This window comes from Channa argus, chromosome 1, assembly GCF_033026475.1.
Source record: "Channa argus isolate prfri chromosome 1, Channa argus male v1.0, whole genome shotgun sequence".
NCBI lineage: Eukaryota > Metazoa > Chordata > Actinopteri > Anabantiformes > Channidae > Channa > Channa argus.
In genome coordinates, this window is record NC_090197.1 from 2,736,184 (window position 1) to 2,758,631 (window position 22,448).

General features: G+C 41.6%; 1 protein-coding gene across 1 annotated transcript; it reads left to right on the plus strand.

Moving 5' to 3' along the window:
* Window positions 1-12,082: 12,082 nt before the first annotated feature.
* On the plus strand, window positions 12,083-19,380 carry LOC137100160 (NLR family CARD domain-containing protein 3-like). The gene is made up of 8 exons (XM_067477800.1): window positions 12,083-12,189; window positions 12,424-12,502; window positions 12,669-12,882; window positions 13,128-14,925; window positions 15,028-15,201; window positions 15,689-15,862; window positions 16,004-16,041; window positions 17,873-19,380. The coding sequence occupies exons 1-8, from the start codon at window positions 12,143-12,145 to the stop codon at window positions 18,397-18,399; spliced, it is 3,051 nt and encodes a 1,016-aa protein (XP_067333901.1). The 5' UTR covers window positions 12,083-12,142; the 3' UTR covers window positions 18,400-19,380.
* The last annotated feature ends 3,068 nt before the right edge of the window (window positions 19,381-22,448 follow it).

Here is a 22,448-nt window from a genome sequence, read left to right on the forward strand (position 1 = left end):
ACGTGTTTTTGGATTCCTGACTCTTCTGATTGATCTGGCCATCTATCGGACCCTGAGACGTGTGAGGGGGAGACACCGTGAAACTGCCTGTTTCTTTTCCTGGCCTAGTGGTGCTTTAGAACTCTCTGACCTTCTCCTGGAAGGACTTTAATGTTTCGAAAGAGGTATTTTTTACAGACCTAAAGTTCCTTGACATGCTGGCCATCCTCCGGAAGCAGGACCCAGACTTTGCCCGAGACCTGGCCTTACATAGCTGGAAATGTGTTGCCTACCCAGTCACCTTTCCTGTACCGAGCTCTAGGTCCATCAGCCACCAGCCGCCTCCTCTCCTGTTCCAGTCCCTGCTCTGTCCCCTGCTCCCTTTCCGTTCCTGATTCCTGCTGCCTGGCCGGGTTCTGATCCTGTTCCTGTCTCAGAGTGGGTTGACGCAGCCTCCGTTTCTGATCCTGTTCCTGTTCCTAAGCGGGTTGAAGCCGCCTCCACGTAGGCCCCCCGAGTGCTTCAGCCGTCATCGCCGGCCACCGGCCCAGCCTGAGTTTGTCCCAGACACGGACTTACTTGCTTGTTATTTCCTGTTTTATTTTCCTGTATATTCATCTATTATTTGCCATTTTACTCTCATTCTGTTTCTCTTTTTTTACTTGGGTCCACCTCCATGCACCAACCCAACAACATGTCCTCCTCTGGACACATTCTCACCTGAATTTGGTGACTAAACAGTCTTTTGAAAACACTTGACTCTGCCCTGGAAACAAAGTATGGAGAGCAGTTCCTTCCTATTCACATCTGCAATAATAATATTAATGAATGTTTGTGCTGTCAACATCTTTGTGCAACCTGAGCTGAGCTAATCACAGAGTTTGTAATATTTAAAGTCCTAATGTTGCTGCAGGGCAACTTTTAGGGGACATACGCAGAGTTTGGATCTGTATTAGTAAACCGTTACATTCTAATAACTTAATGACTAAAGGTTTGAATCGTCCATCCCCTCATCTGAACACACTGTGACTAAAACATCTGGTTTAAAGTCACTGAGAGCCACCATGTGGCTGTGTGGTGCAGCGGTCATGAGTTTTTCTTGAGTCATGAGTCGTCTTCTTCTCCTAAACTCTACTTCAGTTTTCTTTGTTTACATATTTAACATCATGTAAGTTACAAATCTGTTTGTCTTTTTGTGACATTTTTAGCCTCCAGTGTCTTTTCTTGATTTTCCTCTAAGAATTTACTTGGTGCCTTTTTTCCCATAATAATAGTTGGTTTTCATAATCTCTACAATCGGACCCTGCGGGGTCCAAGCCCCCTTTACTTCCCTGGTTTCCCATGGGACCCCGTGCACGGCCTTCAATGCAGACGTCTCTGTGAGGGTGAGGGTGTCTTTTATAAGCTCCCCTTACACAAGCTTTGTGACTATCACTTAAAGTCTCCAATCACTGAGACCTGTTGGCCCCTTCGTACAACTTGGTTATTGACACTACAGACTGGACTCTGTTTTCTTTTCCAGGGTGCATGAAAACCACTGTTCACTCTGGCTCCTCCGGTGACCACTCACAGATCCTGCCGACAACGCAAATTTGTCATGGCAAAAATGACAATATCTGGTCTTAGACACCTCAAGTGTAATCAGTAAAGAAGCAAACAATTTAAGACAAAAGATTTATATGGAACAAAGTTTGAACAACATTTCAAAAGTACTTTTCTGTCACTGTCCCCGTTTTTGGACGCTTTTGTTTAGCTTTACTTCCTGATCCTGGCTTTTATTTTGTTAAGCCCTCAGCACCACTTCCCAGTTGGTTTCTTTCTGATTGTTTTCACCTGTGCCCCCTTGTATTTATAACCAGCTTTCCCCACTGCTTGCTGCCAGATTGTCTCTCCTACCTCCCCTGTGAACTTACCTGTGGATTTCCTATAGTCTTTGGACTTTTTCCTTCCATCCACTACCTGATCTTCTTCTCTCCCTCTTGTGTTTTGGTCTGAGGTTTTATTTCCTGTTTGTTTCAGTTTTTAAGTTTTATCTCCAGTTATCTCTGCTTGTTAGGCCCTGGTTTTATGTTTGAGTGTTCGTTTGTTTCCGTCTGCCTCCCCTTAGTTACAGAGTTAGTTTCCTCGCACTGTTATTTAGTTTATATTTTCCCCCCAGAGTGTTTTAGTTCATGGTCTGTTTTACTTCTCCTCCTTTGGGTCCTACCAAAATTAAAGAAACACTTGAAAGTGTGACATTTTCTGTTTTTGTGGATGTGTTTTTAATGCATTGCACAATGGCAGTAATACAGATGTAGAGCAGGTGAACCAGAGGACAGCTACAGTGTGCAAAAGAAATGACCGAGAAAAGAGAAGTGAATGTGGGACTAAATAGGTGACGTTAAAAGTAAAGTCAAATTTAGAACTAAGTTAGAAATGGTGCAGAAATGAAACACAGAGAGCCAAGGTACAGACCTTATTACAGCATCCAAAGGAAGGTAGCAGTAGACGTCCTGACTGATGACATTTGGACACATAAGATGAACATGCAACAGGACTGTGACTATGTGATAAACAGGAAGTGGTAGAAGACGTATTTATGCACTGTCTCCAGTATCAGCAGGAAACAGTGATGCTTCTGGGGAAATTATTAAAAGATATGATAATGATTAAACTGAATTCATGACGTGAAAATGAATAACGACAACCGCAGCAATGAAGGATTCAAGTAGAGAATCATAAATGAATGAAAAAGCATTTTAAGTGAAATGTCAAAGTATGTGTTCATCTTAAACTATCACTCATCTGCAGCAAATATAAACTTTTTTCCAACAGCAGCGTGTGACTATAAATATTAACTTCCTGTTTGCAAATAATTCACATCAGATTGTACGGGGAGGACGCGAGACTGTGAGACAGTCAGATATTTGAAGCGATAGTGCTGTGTGATAATGTATGAAACAGCATCTGGTGTAAAGCAGCTCCGTGTGGCCACTCTCTGTTAGATTTGGTCTCTGTCTCCTGTCTTACTCCATCCAGCCACTAGATGACCTCAAACCTCACACACATGTTCCCAGGTGTCCCACCATGAACCACGTCATTCAAACACATCAGCTTCAGAGTTTCAGTCTCTGTACAGCATCTTTCTCATGTTCATTATTGTTACTTTAATGGTTTGCTTGGGTCCAGCCACTGTCAGTGTAATGTAAGCTACTATTTTAGCTTTTCACAAATCAGCCCTATAATGTCTGACCCAAGAAATGATGGACCCAATTTTGAAATGTCTTTAACAAAATGTAGTGTGTTCCTGCCGTAACCTTCCCATTCATGTCCAGGCTTGGGGCCGTCACCAAGATGGAACTTGGTGGCTGGGCGGGGCCACACCTGGTGGGGTTGGATTCAAACCCGCGACCTTCTGCCTCTGACAAACAAAATGTAATGTGTAATGAGTGTAAATTGCTCACAATTGGGGAAAAACAAGAACTTTTCTCCATCTTCATGTGTTTATTTTCTTTTTGTCTCTTTGTGTAGTTTCAGTTTTTCTCACCTACCACAGACCTTCTAGTCTCTGAACACATGCAGATAAGTGGCAGGTTTTCCATCGCAGAGATAAAGTCCAGAGTCACTGGAATTTGTCACTGAGCTGAATATAAATAAGGAGTCTTGGATTGATTTAATGACTCAATATACTTCAGGAGGATGTCAGTGGGAATGGGTGGATGGATCAGCACTGACAGTAACATGAGACAGTTTTTATGTTTATTACACTGCCATTAGTCATTGTTAGGAAATAGGTGTTAAAAAGTAGGACAGTGACAAAATGATCCAAATCTCTTTGGAAAAATCTTTCTATGAACTCTCTTCATCTCCAGTCTGTGATGAGCTGCAGTAACAATGAGTCAGGATTGAAACATGGTTCAAAGCTCTGGTCACAGTTCAGAGGATTGAATGTGTGTGCTGCTCTCTGTATCCTCACACAGAACAAACATGGTGGAAGAAAAACTAGCTTCAAAATTTAGAGTCAAACTTTCTTGAACTTGATCTCAGCATGAAGGAGCAGCTGCCTCTTCTCTGCTCTTTAGAAAGTGAAGAACAGATGAAGGAAAAAGCTGAATATGATCATTAGTCCCAGGGATGGATTCAGAGAGCAGCTTTCCAACCACTTTTTCCTCAGAGACAAAGCTGAAAGTGATGTGAGGAAACCTGTTGACAAAGTGAAAAGTCTAACAGACAGTGACTGGGCTCAGAGAGAGAAACACTACTGAACATGTGCAGTGGCTTTAAAAAGCAGGAATCAGAGCAGGAAGACACTAAATGCTGCTGGAGTCTGAGCAGAGTCACTGATCAAAAACTGCAAATCTGCCAGAAACTCGGAGATTTAAACTCAGTTTGAATGTTTTTATAATGAGGCGTTTGAATTGAGTTCAACACTAACATTGTCCACAGGTTCTGGGCAACAGCAGAGCTGCATGACACCAAATGGTCCTATGCTGCATATTGTGATCAACAAGGAAAATGGAGAACGAAATATGTTTCTGACCATAATAATAATCAATATTTTCTGAACTGGATATGTGAGAAATTGATTTAATTTTCTTTTTGTAAACCTTTGACTAACAATGCTCATTATCTTCCTAAAGCTTTTTTTGATCATTTGTTGTCATTTCTGATGGTGAAAGAAGCTTTGTACTGGCTGAACATGCAGGATTATCTGTTGTCGTCAAGATTTTGGTTTAAGGGTGGACCCAAGTGAAGAGACAGCAAGGGGGAGGGAACTGATTAACAGGTTTTATTGAAAAAGGCTAAAGGATTAACATAAACTCGCTCCTGAGAGGAGAACTCAAAAGAAAACAAGCCAAGTATCAAACATGAAACACGAGGATAACTAAACTGAATCATGAACTGAGCAAACCAAAACCTTGGACAGGGATCTGAAGCCTAAAATAAATCTGAATGGATAGACCAGGTAAACGCCAAACAAATTACACTGATGAGAAACATAAACCACTAAAATAGAATGAAAACATGGATATGACAAAAATCTTATAAACAGGAGCACAGGAACTAATATAGGAACTCAAGGGAGGCAGACATGAACAAACTGAACACAAGCAATGGCAAATAGAAAAACACAGAAGCATAACTAATACCTGAAATAACCAAGGCCAAACAAGTGGAAATTAACAAGAGGCTAAATCAAATCACTGAATGAAACAGAAGGCAAACCTCAAACACAAAACCCGGGAGCAACAGGCAGAGAAAATGTCCAAGCAACAAGAGTCTATGAAACATACATCCAGATGTGGGGTTGGTGAGAGTAATAACGACGACAAGGACGACAGTAACCACGATGGCAGAGACCACATTAACAACAACAAGGATCTGGCAGGGGAGTGAAGGGAAGACTGAACTTAAATAGAGGGTGGAACAGGTGCAAACAATGAGGGACAACGAGGGCAAAGCTGGGGAAAAGAACCAAGGCCACCAAGGAAGTAGGGAGAAGGGCCACAAAATAAAAGTCCACAGACAGGAAGTGCAGAGAGATCCTGACAGTTGTACAGCACTGGTGATGCAACGCTCATTCAATCAACCTTGAGCTGCTGTTATGTATGAAAAGTGCTCTACAAATCAAATACATTGTCCTTGAATGTGAACTTTTTATAAATTGACCATGTTAGATGACAAACTTTAACCAGACATTAATCAGAAAAAAACTACTTTACCCAACACATGTGCCATCAAACACTGATGTGGGGAGATGGTTGGAAAATACAAACCTGTCACTGCTCAGAGAAAGACGAGGACTCAAACAGTTCAACTTTATTTTCCATGTCGACCCACCAGGACAGTCCAGACTCTCTGAACAAAGAACTTAAATAACCTCTTAGTGTGAACAATAACCTTAAACAGGATCAAGTCACTTTGCTTATGGTAATAACATACTAACATGAGCCTGGTAACAAAGACTGTTTTTCAAAAAGAGGGATGTTCCACTCGAAGCAGACAACTTTCAAAGCAGAAGCATCTTGTCATGTTGTCTTTAAGCTTCGCTTCACCACACAAAAATCAGGTGACTGCCCCAAATGAAGCTTCTTTAAGTCTCACTCATATCAGAATGTGTCCATGCTGTAGTTGAACATCACATCTACTTCACATTCTGCTCACTCAGAGTTGATGAGTCTGTTGACCTGTTTCAATGAGACTGAACCACAAAAACAATGGCAGCAATAAAACTTCAACTGTTTCATCATTTCTTTCACTCATTCACATGTCAAACCAATGATTTGACCAGCAGACTTTGGCTTCATGTGGACACTTTCGTCCAGAAGAGGCAGGAACATAGGGACATATAAGAGCAGAGGTAGAAGCACTCAGGTGGTGCAAGACTTCAGTAATTACTTTAGTACTTAAAGAAATGATTTGTAATTGTATTTATATGACTAACAGATTAAAAGATTCAGTTTTTCTATTTAATGACTTGGAGAAACTGTAAGATTGTTACAAATATTGTTTGTAGAAGGTCAAACATCTATTCCCAACAGTAACAGCTGTAAGAAACTGAGGAAAGGTCGCTGTGTATAGTTACTTAGATTTCCCTTAACTTTCCTCTTAACTGTTAATCACATTCCAACAACAGGGTCATAATGACAGGATACATTGGACACAGGTGGATAATTACACCTGTGAAAACGTCTTGTGATCACATATTCTGACCATGAAAAAAGGCTTCTAGCTTGTGCTGTCAGATCATCTTTATTTGGTTGGTTTTAAGTTTTCTTACAGGCACTGACAGCTTGTGACTCCATGCACTGTAATGCTTTTCCATGAAGCAACACTCAAAGTCCAACAAACGCCTTTAAAACATAACACCTGGAATGTGATCTCACCTGGAGATGCAAGATGAAGTGTCAACAGCAGAAAAAACAGCTCCATGGCTGCAGTCTGACTAGTTTTAAAGATGGAAAAAAGAAAGAAAAAGCAGCAAAGCATCAGCTGGAGCTCGTCACAAGTTGATTTTTAGTCCCAGGGTCTGTTTCATTAGTTAGTGTGAACAGTAACAATCTAAACATTAGGCCTCAGCCAGTACAACAACTGTCTGTGACCTCTGTCATTCAGCCTGTTAATAGTGAGTTTCATCAACACTGAGCCCCAAAACTGCCCAGATATCAGAGTTACCATCACGATTCAGCCACTAGAGGGAGTCAAACCAAGAGACTGCTTCATGAATCTGTGTCTGAAATCTTCTTATTTCAGTGAGAGAAGTGAGCTGGTGATTGGAAGGTCCCTGCTTCAGTCACCAGCCCCAGCAGGATGGGTGGGTAAGTGAAAAAGACCCCTCATCCTCCCCCATCAGCAACACTGTGGTGTCCTCGAGCAAGACCCTTAATCCCAACTGCTCCAGTCCAGAACAGAGTGTAGATCATCCATGTTTCAGAAACACTAAGCCCAGTGATCTGTTTCTATCTCCCACCTTCCAACCCCCAACAGAAGAGGGAGAAAACACAAAGATTACAACAATCATCAATCATTTAAATAAATTAACAAACAGTCCAGTGGATAAAAAATATATGTCCTGAGAATTTATGTAAAGTCATAGTAATTAAAATAACTGGTTTATGCTTCAAAGTTATTGTAAAAATAATTTAAAGTCCTGTTTCCATCTGTTGCACTGAGAATAAAAAGACAAAGATCAATAATCTGATCTGTTTCATATCAACAGCAGAAAAATCACGTGAACTAATCTTTCTTCTTCTGTCAGAACAAAGCTGAGCTGTGAACTTCTTCATGCTCCTCTCACCTTAAACCCACCTGACACCTCACACACCGAGGTCCAATCAGATCCACTCAGGTGTTACACATGCTGACACACAGACCAGACACCTGCAGCAGTAAAATTAGACTCAGCCTCTGTCCTCAAGAGTGGACCTGTGAAAACTTCCACCACATGTTGACTGTTTCATTTGCAAAGCTACAGAATCCCCGTCGTGTTTTTAGGTGGTCAGGTGGGATTGACGAGAGTGGAGATGAGGCGTCTCCTCTGACAGGGGTGTTTGTAGACGCAGGACAGCTGGCTGAAGACCCGGTCACAGGTGAAGCACCAGTACAGCCTCTGGCCAGTAGTCTCCACTGTCCTCAGTGTAAGAACGATCAGCGAGGAGTTGACCACTTCAGCTGGATCAAACTCTGGTTCTGATCCTCCACAGTCCTCACCCTCAGCTTCTGTTTTAATCTGAGCAGCCGACGCACCAGATTCTGGATCATTCTGGTTCAGCTGGACCCCCAGGATCCAGGAAGAAGACTGCAGAGGTCCTGAAGACAGGCAGAGGACAAAAAGCAAACTGAAAGTTAAGAGTGAAAATGTCCCTCACAATGTGCCTGTGTATAAACCATCAACAACGTAAAGATATTTCATTTACTGTAACAAATGACAAAGAAAAGCAGCAAATCCTCACATCTGATGCTATGGGACACAAAGCGACCTGCTGCCCGGTTCCACTTGTCCTCCATGGACCTCAGGCTGTCCAGCTGTCGCTGCTCCCGGTACCGGGCCACAGTTTTCCCGAACACCCCCAGGATGTCCTCCACCGCCGCCGTCAGTCGCTCGTTAACTTACACCCGCAGTGTCTCCATCTCTGACAGCGGGCTGCTCCGAGGGTCCACACCGCCGAAACCCTCCACCGCTCCGGGAGTGAAGCACAGGAACATGTTGGTTTGACTTTAGTTTATCTGCTTTCACATTAGTTTTATCCCCGAAAACACCAAATAAAAGACAAGATAAACGTCCGAACGGGAATAAAGTTGAAATGAAACTCATTCAAAGTGACATGTTGTGTTTAACAGAGAAACTGACTGATGGAGCAGGAGAAGGAAACTAAGCAGCGGAGCTCCGACACATAAAGATGTCGGAGGAAAACAACAGCTCCTCGAAGGTTCCGGGAGAACAGCGTTTACTGCTTTATAGTTATGGATGAAATACTCAGATCGTGTATTTATACACAGGTAAAACTATCACAGTGTTTTGATTAGTGTCAAAGTGTTTTGTCGGACAAAAAGACTTTATAGTTCACTAAATATTTAATATCCTATATAGTAAGTAGGAAGTAGTAAATAGACGGTTATTTGCTCCAGACAAGATTCCTGGTTACTTCCTGTTCCCTTTATTTAGTTCTTACTTTCTCTTTGTCCGTGTTGTGGCTCAGATCTTTTCTCCGTGTGAATCTTTGGTAAGTAACAATTTCCGTGTGTAAAAGATTCTCAGCTGCAGTTTGTTGGACTGTAAAAATCACAAGTTGAAGGTTTGTCTGTGTGAAAAGCTGCTGTTTGTGTTGAGCAGAGATCAGATAACAAGTGGTGCTGACAGTTTAATCTCCACCACATTGGTTTTGTATTATGCACAAATGTTTCTGATCAAGCACAAGTGTTGTCTTTACCCCACGATTCATGTTTAAAGTAAAGTTATTTAAATAGATTTGCGCCAGCAGATGGTTTCTCATTCCTCTCATTTCCCCTTTTTCTTTGTGTTGTTTCCTTGAACCAACTTCATACTCATTTGAGTCAACTCATTACATACAGGTGACTTTTGAATAAAATCATGTAACATGGACTGATAAGATGTTACATCATTCTTTACCACAATAGCTTATTTATTGTTTGACTGACAAAGTCCAAACCACTTTTATTGACACATAATCTTCCTCCTACTATATAATCTCAACCCTTAGATTTTGAATACAACACAAATAAGCTATTATAGCCTGTTTTTTCTTAATAGTTTTGACACTTATTGTCTGACATATGTCAAACCAACAGTTTTTCAGAAAGGCCTCTTCCTACCACATACACAACCTACAGATTTCTGATGACTAGCACACAACATGGCCCAGTGGCCTGTTAAACCCTGTTTTTAGACAACAGCTGTGTAATAAAGACATAGATCAGATCTAAAAAGGTCACTTTTGAGATTTAATGTAATTGTTGTTTTCTAGATATTTTAGATCAACTTTATACTGAGTCCACTCAGTACATGCACATTTTCTATTTTTGGATAAAACATGCAACATGTACTGATAAGGTGTTACAAATTTTGTCGGACACACTTCAAACCCCTTTTACTGACATCTGGTCCTCTAACTGCATGAGCAACCTCTAGATTTTGATTAAGAGTTTTTCAGTCTAGCCTGTTTTTTCATTTGCTAATATCCTGTATTTATAATGCATCAAAAATCATCTACAAGTCTCTATAGTAACACTGATCTTTGTTCTTAGTTTTAAATTATTTTTAGAAAAGTTTTTATTTTTTTTACACCTAATTCGTCATAGTTTGTTGAATGTATCTGGACTACACTTGTACATTTATGGTTTCTTTTAACCATGAATAAAACCCGTTAAGGTTCCTAAACTCAACATACTTAAACCATATGTAAGACAGATCTTTGTCCTTTTTTCATTCATTGTTATGACTTTTCTTCCACTAAATTTCCCTTTTGAAGGTCTGTTGACCGAATTTGGACTAGATTTTCAGTTATCAACAGCATCTAATTCAATATTTTAAATATTGAATCCACGAAGGAGAAGAAAGAGATATTGACTTATCACTGCCTCCAGTATTAAAGCTAAAATAGGCAAATGAAAAAACAGCTACTCGCTAATTAATAGAATGTTTAGGCCTGTTACTCTGAATAAATAAGAAAAGGATGAAGGCATGTTTGTAGGCAGAGAGAGAAGAGGAAAGCTAAGAATGTAGGACTGACAGTGGGGACTTTGAATGTTGGGACCATGACAGGGAAACATTGAGAGTTGGTTGACATGATGCAGAGAAGGAAGGTGGACATACTGTGTGTCCAGGAGACCAGGTGGAAAGGTAGCAAGGCTAGAAGCTTAGGAGCAGGGATCAAGCTGTTCTACCATGGGTCAGATAGGAGGAGAAATGGAGCAGGTGGAGTAGGCGGGATGTTCAATGTTATATAATGTTATTGTAGAGTAGAGTTCATCCACTTTCCTCTTCAGGAAGTGTATGTGGTTAAGCAAAGTAGAAGGCATCAGTGGTTTATTTCTTCTTCTGAGATGATGTCTGATTCCCGCTCTCTTTCCCCTCCACCAGTCTCTCTGACTCCTTGTGGCCTGCTCCCCTCTAACCAAACCTAACCAAAGGCTGGTACGTCACCGGGTGGACTGAGCAGGACATCACAACTGTAGGTCAGCAGCTGGCTCCTGCTGCTAGAAGTTGTCCAGGTTATCGAGAACTGTCAGAGAATAATCAGTCCCAGAAACACACACTTGATTAGACCTGACATTCCCAAAGTTCATACTATTAAAATAATCAGTCAATCAGACTAAATAGATAATAAGAATAGTAAGAATATCTCCTGTTAGCCGAGCGAGTGTCGAGTCTGAGTCGCTGCTGAGCAGCACCAACAGATGTCAACAGTCACTGACCTGATCACAATAATTAGCACAAATAACAGGAAAACAGTCCACAAGCCTTGATGAATAATAACAAGGTCTAATTTGCAGTGAAGGATGTTCAATAAAACTTTACATTGTTCATTTCTCTCTGATCTTCTGTGTGTTTCCAGCTGAAGCTCCAAAGTCTCTATGACTGGATGTGAATTCAGCAGCTGAGCAGCTTCAAGGGAACATTGTCAGTGTTGTTGCTGTAAAGACTGAGCTCAGCTCCCAGCAGGTGTGGACTCTGCTATGAATCAGTGTGAGGACAGAGAGGAGGGAGTCCCTCCCTCTAAAACCACTCTGTGTGGGGGACATGAGAGCCAGACCAAAGACCAGAGGTGAGATGAGGATCTGTAACTGTCCATGACTCCATGTCAAATCAGTCCACCATCATTATTCCCACTCACTGTCACATCTGCCACTCAGCTCCTCAATAACAGCTTAGAAGAACTAATCATCAACTACTAACTGTCTTAGTTAACAAAGAGCCAACCACTGATTAGTCAACTAAGCAACTAAGATGAGACAGCATCTTTCATCAGATTCCATGTTGATGAACAGGAGAACGTTCCTCATCCACTGTCTTCTTACTGACTTTCTATCTGCTTCTAACATTTCAGGTGCTTTCAGCTTCAAACTACTTTTCATTTGTCTCTTGTTTGTTTGGATCAGGATGAAGAAGCAGAGTCCAGACTCTGCTGAACCCAGCTGGGTCTCTATAAATAGTGACCGGTCTATGGGTCATGGCATTGACTTTAAAGATGAACAATCTGCTGATAAAAGGTGAGAATTTAAAACAGTATCTTGATGCTCAGAAGTTCATGCAAAAGGCCGATGTTTTGTCCTTAAATTCCCACCTCCAGCATGAATCTCTACAATCTTCCACATTCAGCCACTGTACTGCAAATTTCAGTGTTTCCCATTTTTCCGGAAATGAAGAAATCCACTGCTTGTTCACATTCAATTTCCATTTCACTTGTTTATTAATCCATCCAGTCATTTCTGTTTTCTCCCCAGAGTTGAGCAGCAGAGCTCAGAGGTTCACAGTGATCAGTTTGCCCAGCAGCATCAACCAGACCTGGACTCCATATTTATGGTCTGTACATGTCCAATCACACTTTGACTGAATGTTCAACAACCATTCAGGTCCTAACAGAGTCCATGCTGCTGTGTTCAGACCAGCAGGTCTTCAGACTGACAGATGAATCACATGTTGTCTTCTACCAGTTTCAATGAAATGTTCACTTCTCATTCTGTTCCAGCTGCTGGAGAACAACATTGTCACTTTTGTCAAGAACCAGCTGAAGGAGATCCAGAGGGTCCTGAGACCAGATTACCCAGAATGGCCAGAGAGTCAGAGGGAGGATGAGGAGGATGAAGAGCAGAGGAGGAGCAGCAGAGAGTCATTTGTGAAGATCACAGTGAACTTCCTGAGGAGAATGAAGCAGGAGGAGCTGGCTGACTGTCTGCAGAGCAGTAAGAGGATTTGAACAGATTTAACATGATGGAAAGAGGAAATGGAAACAGCAGGAGAGAGGTTTCCATTTCCAAACTCTGCTGTAAATATGCTGCACACATCTGTATCAGATCAGAGGCTGTTTGTCCTCCACTGATGATAAAACTGATGGAGGAAGAAAAACTCTACAGACACTTAAATGTTTAGATTCTCTGATTTTCTGAAGGATCCACTCACTGATTTCATTTCTTCTCTGTTCATTCAGGATTTGATGCTGCTGTGTGTCGACGTAAACTCAAGTCTAACCTAAAGAAGAAGTTCCAGTGTGTGTTTGAAGGCATCGCTACAGCAGGAAACCCAACCCTTCTGAATCAGATCTACACAGAGCTCTACATCTCAGAGGGAGGGACTGGAGAGGTCAATGATGAACATGAGGTCAGACACATTGAAACAGCATCCAGGAAACCAGACAGACCAGAAACAACCATCAGACAAGAAGACATCTTTAAAGCCTCACCTGGAAGAGATGAACAAATCAGAAGAGTGATGACAAAGGGAGTGGCTGGCATTGGGAAAACAGTCTTAACACAGAAGTTCACTCTGGACTGGGCTGAAGACAAAGCCAACCAGGACATAAAGTTCACATTTCCATTGACTTTCAGAGAGCTGAATGTGCTGAAAGAGAAAAAGTTCAGCTTGGTGGAACTTGTTCATCACTTCTTTCCTGAAACCAAAGAAGCAGGAATCTGCAGGTTTGAACGGTTCCAAGTTGTGTTCATCTTTGACGGTCTGGATGAGTGTCGACTTCCTCTGGACTTCCACAACAATGAGATCCTGACTGATGTTACAGAGTCCACCTCAGTGGATGTGCTGCTGACAAACCTCATCAGGGGGAACCTGCTTCCCTCTGCTCGCCTCTGGATAACCACACGACCTGCAGCAGCCAATCAGATCCCTCCTAAGTGTGTTGACATGGTGACAGAGGTCAGAGGGTTCACTGACCCACAGAAGGAGGAGTACTTCAGGAAGAGATTCAGAGATGAGGAGCAGGCCAGCAGAATCATCTCCCACATCAAGACATCACAAAGCCTCCACATCATGTGCCACATCCCAGTCTTCTGCTGGATCACTGCTACAGTTCTGGAGGATGTGTTGAGAACCAGAGAGGGAGGAGAGCTGCCCAAGACCCTTACGGAGATGTACATCCACTTTCTGGTGGCTCAGTCCAAACTGAAGACCATCAAGTATGATGGAGGAGCTGAGACAGATCCACACTGGAGTCCAGAGAGCAGGAAGATGATTGAGTCTCTGGGAAAACTGGCTTTTGAGCAGCTGCAGAAAGGAAACCTGATCTTCTATGAATCAGACCTGACAGAGTGTGGCATCGATATCAGAGCAGCCTCAGTGTACTCAGGAGTGTTCACACAGATCTTTAAAGAGGAGAGAGGACTGTACCAGGACAAGGTGTTCTGCTTCGTCCATCTGAGTGTTCAGGAGTTTCTGGCTGCTCTTCATGTCCATCTGACATTCATCAACTCTGGAGTCAATGTGCTGTCAGAACAAAAATCAACATCTCTTTTGTCTAAACTGTTTAGACCTGATCTAAAACTTCTCTACCAGACTGCTGTGGACAAGGCCTTACAGAGTCCTAATGGACACCTGGACTTGTTCCTCCGCTTCCTCCTTGGCCTTTCACTGCAGACCAATCAGAATCTCCTACGAGGCCTGCAGACCCAGACAGGAAGTGGATCACAGACCAATGAGAAAACAGTCCAGTACATCAAGAAGATGATCAGTGAGAATCTGTCTGCAGAGAAAAGCATCAACCTGTTCCACTGTCTGAATGAACTGAATGATGGTTCTCTAGTGGAGGAGATCCAACAGTCCCTGAGATCAGGAAGTCTCTCCACAGATAAACTGTCTCCTGCTCAGTGGTCAGCTCTGGTCTTCATCTTACTGTCATCAGAAAAAGATCTGGACGTGTTTGACCTGAAGAAATACTCTGCTTCAGAGGAGGCTCTTCTGAGGCTGCTGCCAGTGGTCAAAGCCTCCAACAAAGCTCTGTATGTGCACATAGACTATTTCAGATTAAGTGGATTGTTGTTGGCATGACAGAAAACTAATGTTTGTAACTGGTTTCTTTGGTTTTACTGGATTATTTTTAGACTGAGTGGCTGTAACCTCTCAGAGAGAAGCTGTGAAGCTCTGTCCTCAGTTCTCAGCTCCCAGTCCTTTAGTCTGAGAGAACTGGACCTGAGTAACAATGACCTGCAGGATTCAGGAGTGAAGCTGTTGTCTGCTGGACTCAAGCAACATCACTGCAGACTGGAAACTCTCAGGTCAGGATTCGGATTTTTGTAAACAGTCATTTGACAAGCTTTCGTGTTGAAGAGGTTTGCTGACTCAGCAGATTGTCTGCTGGGTAATGTTTTTGTTCTAACCACAAAAACTTGACTTGGTTATAAAGTAAAGTTGCTGAACTATATTCAGTTGGACTCCAACATGTTTGGTCTGAAGAGAATAATCCCCACAACTAATAAAATATCAATAATTGAAGTGGACACACTTGTGTAGCAAACTCCTCTGACCTCTCCAGTATCCTTGCAAAGGCAAAGAGCAGGTCCACAACCTGACTTGGTTCCATGATCCACCTTAATTCTAGTTTCTACAGTTGGCTGTTTAGTTGGTAAAAAAGGTGGAGCATGAATTTGAATGATGGCATTTTATAGCCTAGATTTAGTTTATGGTTATGTCTCCAGCAAATGAATAAAGTCAATGTCTTGTGTGTGTGTGTTTGTGTGTGTGTGTGTGTGTGTGTGTGTTTAGTCTGTCAGGTTGTCTGATCACAGAGGAAGGCTGTGCTTCTCTGGCCTCAGCTCTGAGCTCCAACCCCTCCCATCTGAGAGAGCTGGACCTGAGCTACAATCATCCAGGAGACTCAGGAGTGAAGCTGCTGTCTGCTGGACTGGAGGATCCACACTGGAGACTGGACACTCTCAGGTATGGACAGATGGACAGACAACAGCAGCTCTCACACTGTTTCTCTGTGTCTCTGACTAACTGAGGAACTCTGGTTCATGTTTAATGGTGGAGATGAGTGAAGGTGGATGAAGCTGATTCTGACTTTGTCTCTTCCTCCAGGGTGGACCATGGTGGACCCCACAAAGTAAAAAGAACATGTGAGTGTGTTTTAAGTTTGATTCCTGAGAACACAGCTGCACATGTTCCACTAGATTTGAAGCTTTTCTTGACTGAAGAACAAAGATGAATTTCTCCAGAGTTTCATTCAGGATTTAGCTTCTGTTTTTTGTCAGTGTGGCTGGAAAGATGTTAGAATTCAATCAATCAATTTCAAATCCACAGACACAACAAAGTGAACACAGTGATCCAACAAAACTAAGAAATACATTTTATTAACAGTGGAGCCAACAGAAAGTGAACTTTGTTTCTTCTGGGTCGTTTGACTGTCACTGTCTTTATACAAGAGTTTTGTTACCTTCAGGTGCTGCTTGGTAACTAGTACTTCACAGGTTTGACCAATAGAAGTTGTGTTCAAGGACCCCTCACTTTCTTCTCAGTGTGTTTAATAAATCAGAGCTAAGGTGGCTTGTAGCAGAACATGAGGACAGAATCCTCATTAGCCACATTCAGACCAAGTTGATTCAGTCAAAGACTGAAGAGGTGAGTTTTTAGCTGCAGTTCATTTGGTCTATAAAGGAAAGAGGTTTAACTTCAGGCTCTGTGAGGAGGACATATGAATGTTTGGGTCGTTTGCGTGAGAGCACTGGCGCTGACCTGTCATGAAGAGCATTAGAAATATGTGATTTGTAGGTGATATATCAGTGTTTTACTAATTGAGGTTTTGTACTTTGACTGAATCTTAGAGCCGATGTTTTGTGAAAGTAACATAAAAGTTACTTAGGATGTAATATTGTAAGTTAATGAACAGTTGGAACTAACGTCTAATATGACTTTAGAGCAGTAAGTGTCTGTGACTCAGTGCTTATTGTTGCCCTGGAACAGTACAAGAATACAGGTGAGCCCTCAAATGAAAGTGGTCTATTCAAAAGTGCCTAAAGTTCATCAGAACAGGTTTGTGTTTAGGCTGAGGTGAAGGAATTCATCCAGCTATTCACTACCTTCATCCCAATGTTTCCCCTGCTGCCTCTTCACCAGCACCTGCATAGGCCTGAAGCTACAGATAGTAATGGAGCCAGTGGTTAACGGGAGCTTCCTCCTTATAGTAACAGTTGTTGTGGTTGCTGGAAATGATTGAAGTTGGAAATACAGCTTTACTGCTTAGGACACATTAATTTCAGGGACATTTACATTTAGTCACATATCTGTTATGTCACTTTATTAGGTACAAGTGTACAATCCAAGAGCTCAGTCAGAAATTCGACTTTGACAGTTAGAATTTCTCAGTTTTTAAGTGGAAACCGTCAGAAAGGTGATAATTCTACTCTGTGTTTCTTGTTGCATTATAAGAAGAGGTGATTCTAATGTTTTGTCCCCCTCATTCATTTTAAATAGGTTGGTTAAAGCGTATCTCCAACATATACCAGTGTGTGGAAATTGCAACTTTTTCAAATATTCAGTATAGACATGTATTGATAAATCAATACTATTGACAACACTAATACAGAAACCAGGAAAAAGTTTGCAGCAGCTTTAAAACACATTGAAACACCTGTGTTTAAAGATGAAGCTTCACTAAACACCAGGAGGAGAAAAATAGACTTCAAGTGGAAAAAAACACAGGTGTTCCAGAGTTGACTTGTGTCTAATGTGTGTATGATGTGGATTTCATTGATCCATTTCATAAAATGCTCAAGTGGATTGTTGTTCTAACTGGATTGTTGAATTTCACTTGAAATGGAGTCAAACATTCTTCACAGTTGAAGATGAAATGGAAGTTGGAATGATTTACTTTCAGTCATTGTCAGTAAAGTTGCTGATAAATCAACAGATGATAAACTGCAGCTGTTTGTGTCTTGTTCTCTCCATCAGATGCCTGTGAACTGGAACTGGACCCAAACACAGTAAACAGAAAACTACAACTGTCTGACAACAACAGGAAGGTGACACATGTGGAGGAGGATCAGTCCTATCCTGATCATCCAGACAGATTTGAATACTGGTCTCAGCTGCTGTGTAGAAATGTTCTGACTGGTCGCTGTTACTGGGAGGTCGAGTGGAGAAGAGGAGTTTTTATATCAGTGAGTTACAGAGGAATCAGAAGGAAAAGAAACAGTGATGACTCTTTGTTTGGATGGAACGATCAGTCCTGGAGTCTGATCTGCTTTGATGATGGTTACTCTGTCAGCCACAATAACAGACAATCATTCATCTCCTCGTCCTCTGTCTGTCACAGAGTAGCAGTGTATGTGGACTGTCCTGCTGGCTCTCTGTCCTTCTACAGTGTCTCCTCTGACAAACTGATCCACCTCCACACCTTCAACACCACATTCACTGAACCTCTGTATCCTGGGTTCTATATCTTTCCTGGTTCCTCGTTGTCTCTGTGCAGTGTGTAGGTGTGAGAGTGTCTCCTGTGGACAGAAACTCTGGTGACTGAAGATCAGCTGCTGAAATCAAAGTTCCCTCTGTTCACCATCACACACACTCTGCACCATTGATACTTGGACTTAAGAGAAACATTTGGATGGTTCTTTCATTACTGCCAATCATTTAGGTTGGTGTCAGGTTTGTGTTGATGATGAAGAAAATGTGTTCACTCTTGCATACTGTCCACCCGGAGTGTTTGTGTTTTCCTAATTAGAACTTCAGCACTAACAGCAAAGAAAGAGAAAAAGAATGGGCAGGATGCACAGACTGTGATCCTGCCTCCGGTAGAAGTAGGAGAATAATGACCACTCTGATGTGGACGCTCGACTTGTGTGGTTAGTGTGGAGCAGAGTTGTGTTGTTGCTCCTAACTCCATGAATATATGATGTGGGACATCACAGCCTTTGACCTGCTTCAAACAGGAAAGAAGCATTTGGTCAGAAAGATTGTACATATTTAGGCCATGTGGTATATTTTGTCATGTTAAGTTCTGTCTACAATTCTTCCAAGATCTAGTAACACTTATCTAAAGAAGTGGGAAAACGTCTATTACATCTTGGTGACGAGGATGGGATGGACATTCTGCTGATCATTACCTGAGTCCAAACTGAAGGGTACTGCCGGCCCAGGAACAAACAGAGGCCTGGATCCCGCCTGATGTAAGGGACAGGTGGTGGACAGCAGATGCTCCATTCCAGCAATAAGGGAGAACGGCTTTAAGAAGCATTTCTTTTTAGTAATAGATCACAGAGGTTGCGTAAAGCTTGTGTGATAGCAACTGTAATATTCTTGTAAAGCCTGTGTGGTAGTGAACAATTGTCTGTGTAATTCTATGTGTTCTGTCAGAAAAAGGAAAACAAGGCAAAAAGGTGAAATAAGGGAAAATAGATACATGTATAGTAGTGAGAAGTACCATCCTCAATAAATAAAGAAATGAATCAATAAATAGATACATTTAAATATACAAATACATAGATAAGTCATCTTACACATATGAAAGTATAATGTCTGGTTTTGGTTCCATTTGAATAAAATGTGTGTATGACTGACTCAATACAGACGAAAACATCAATAACCAGATATAAAATGACTCCTTTAGTGTCTAGTGTGCATAACACACTGTGCATACTACTGTATAGGGTAGTTGGTCAGAACGAATGTGACATACAAACTACCTGGCTGAAGGGATTCATCTGAAGTTAGTGTATGTGTGATAAGATCCAACCATACGATGAGATGGGAAGATCAGTATGAGAGAGTAAATTGTGTGTGATTGATAAGCCCATAGAAAGTTGAAGCACAAACCACAGTGAGTCTAGAAAACATGGGGAACAAAACAGGGACATTAGAAAAATGATCTGATCCTCTTACAGGCCCTGCTGAAATAATGGCAGATAAATGGGGAGAAAGTGTGATTAAGGATAATAATAATAATAATAATTCATTTTATTTATAAAGCACTCTCAAACTGCTATACAAGCAGATTAAAACCAAGAATAAAAGGTAGGATGAGAACCTCCCTGAATAAAACATCATAAACATGTAAAACATAGAAACTTATAAAACATAAAATAACACAGCATAATAAAGAAAAAGTAATGATCACTTTAAAGTGATCCACAGTCCACAGTCTGTGGTGCACTTAGGTTCTCAGGCAGAACGTTCCAGGGCCGTGGAGCAGCTGCTGAGAAAGCTCGGTCCCCCATTGTGTGGAGTTTGGTTCTGGAGGGGTAGAGGAGATAAGTGTTGGTGGAGTGAAGGTGTCTTGTTGTAGTTTGTGATGTGAGGAGATCTTTCAGATATTGTGGGGCATTTCCATAGATGCACTTGTGGGTAAGTAAACAGAGTTTACATTTACATTACATTTACATTTAGTCATTTAGCAGATGCTTTTATCCAAAGCGACTTACAAGTGAGGTACAAGGCAGCAAAAATCTAAGTCAAGGAGAAAACATCAAAGCAAAGTCCTGTCAGAAAAGTGTTCATAGTTCACGAGATGCAAGTGCAAGAGAGCAGAAAGTTTTTTTTTTTTTTTAAAGATTTAAGTGCATAGGAAGATGCGGAAGAGTTCAGTTTTCAGCAGTTTTTTGAATATTGGGAGAGAGTCAGCTGAGCGTGCAGCGTTTGGTAGCTCGTTCCACCATCGTGGGATCATTGCGCTGAACAGTTTTGCTTGGTGTCTTCTATGCGGTGCTGGGACCACCAGACGTCATTCGTTGGCAGACCGCAGTGGGCGAGAAGGATTGTAGACTTGAATGAGTGAGTTGAGGTAAGCGGGAGCTGTCGAGTTAACAACCCTGTAACCAAGAGACAGAGCTTTGAACCTGTTGGAGTTTGTTAAATTTTCTATTATATTTTCTATTATATTCTTTGTGTTATTATCATTATGTGAAGAATAGTAAGTCACAAGACTCACATAGTCAACTTGGTATAATGTATATATTCTATGCTACATTCCTTCTTAACTAGTTTACCCTTGGGACAGAGCAGGATGTGCATCCTGTTCTGTAAATCTTCTAGTTTAGGACCTGTAGAGCAGGACATAAATCCTGTGTCTACATTCCTTCTTGTGTGAGACTATCTGGTTGTTCAGTAACCAGATGGTTTGACCTAAAGAGAAGTATTGTATACATGAAATGTCCAATCACGTGAAGGCATACCCTTCTCTGTTCTGTCCTGTTTACAATAAAAAGAGCTTGCAAGGGGATACTCTTTGGAGTGGCTGTGTTCGGGTGAGTGCAACTGTCACTGAGACCCGCCGGCTCCCCTTACAGCAAGTAAAAGACAAAGTCGACTTCTGTGTTTATTTCACTGTTGTAGAACTGTACTTCCTGGTGTAATCAGCGCTGTTGTGGTTATTAGAACCCAACATTATTTGGTCCTTCGAGCCGGATTCCAAGAGACGACAGTCATCGAGGAAGAAGAACGACGCACCGAAGTCTGTCGACAGCCGGACGTCTAGGAACGCCCGTTAAAAGACCCAGGACGTGAATTCGTGGCTGGGCCGGTGTTTTTACTAGTCCAATCCTCCCTCGTTGAGTGTCGGCCAACTGAATCCCGGAAGACAGTTCCAGTGAAATTACACGGTGAGTGATCAGTGTGACTGTTGAAAATTATAAAAAGGGTAAATCTCTGCCGAAAGAGAGAGGAATTGAAAAATAAAATAAAAATAGGTTAATCTCCGCCTAAAGAGAGAGGAAGTGAAAAATAGAACCTAAAATAAAATAGGTTTAAATAGTCGAAGAAAAAAATAAAGCGCGTATAGAGTGTGAATGAAAGGCATATGTGAATGTGTGTGTGACTGCCACTTGTGTGGACCTCACCTCAGAAGGAAACCTAACGGTGTCAACAGGATTCTTGAGGTTGATGGTAAACACAAAGAAGTGGATTTGGAATAGGTCCGGATAAGGCGCTTTGCCTGAACGGACAAAAGGTTGTCATAATGGGGAACGGAAAAAGTAAGCCTGCCTATGAGGGGGATGCAAAATATATGGATAAATTCAAACCAGGCAGCACTAGTTATTTACCAAGATGGGGTAAGAAACATCAGTTTAATGGTAAATTAATTGTTGCAAATTGTCAAACTTTAGTAGAAAAGCTAAAAATTGAAATATGCACTGCACGCGCGAAAGATAAAGACCGGTTGGAGAAAGAATTAAATTGTGCACAGCTGTGGTTAGACCAGGCAAGAAAGAGGAAGTTATGCTTAAATATGGAAAGAGAACGCAAGGCAACTGCGCTGCAGACAACTGCACTTGTGGAGTCGGATGAAGAAACAGAAATTGTTTCAGATGCATACCGACAACGTAGGGAACATGAGAGACAGCGTAGAGAAGATGAGAAGCAGCTCCAATTGACAAAACAAGTTCAGAGAACAAATGAAAGAACTGAAGAATCATCTAAATGTAGCCCGGTATCAAGCCGCACCAGACTAAAAGTTAAAAAACCTGTAACGAATTTGGTAGCTTCCATGATACCTAAAACTCAATCTTTATATCCAAATTTAGAAGGAATTAAA

Coding starts and splice junctions, on each gene's coding strand:
- LOC137100160 (XM_067477800.1), top strand. CDS start 12,143: ATGGGTCATGGCATTGACTTTAAAGATGAACAATCTGCTGATAAAAG. Junction 12,503..12,668: donor ACCTGGACTCCATATTTATG/GTCTGTACATGT, acceptor ATTCTGTTCCAG/CTGCTGGAGAACAACATTGT. Junction 12,883..13,127: donor GGCTGACTGTCTGCAGAGCA/GTAAGAGGATTT, acceptor CTGTTCATTCAG/GATTTGATGCTGCTGTGTGT.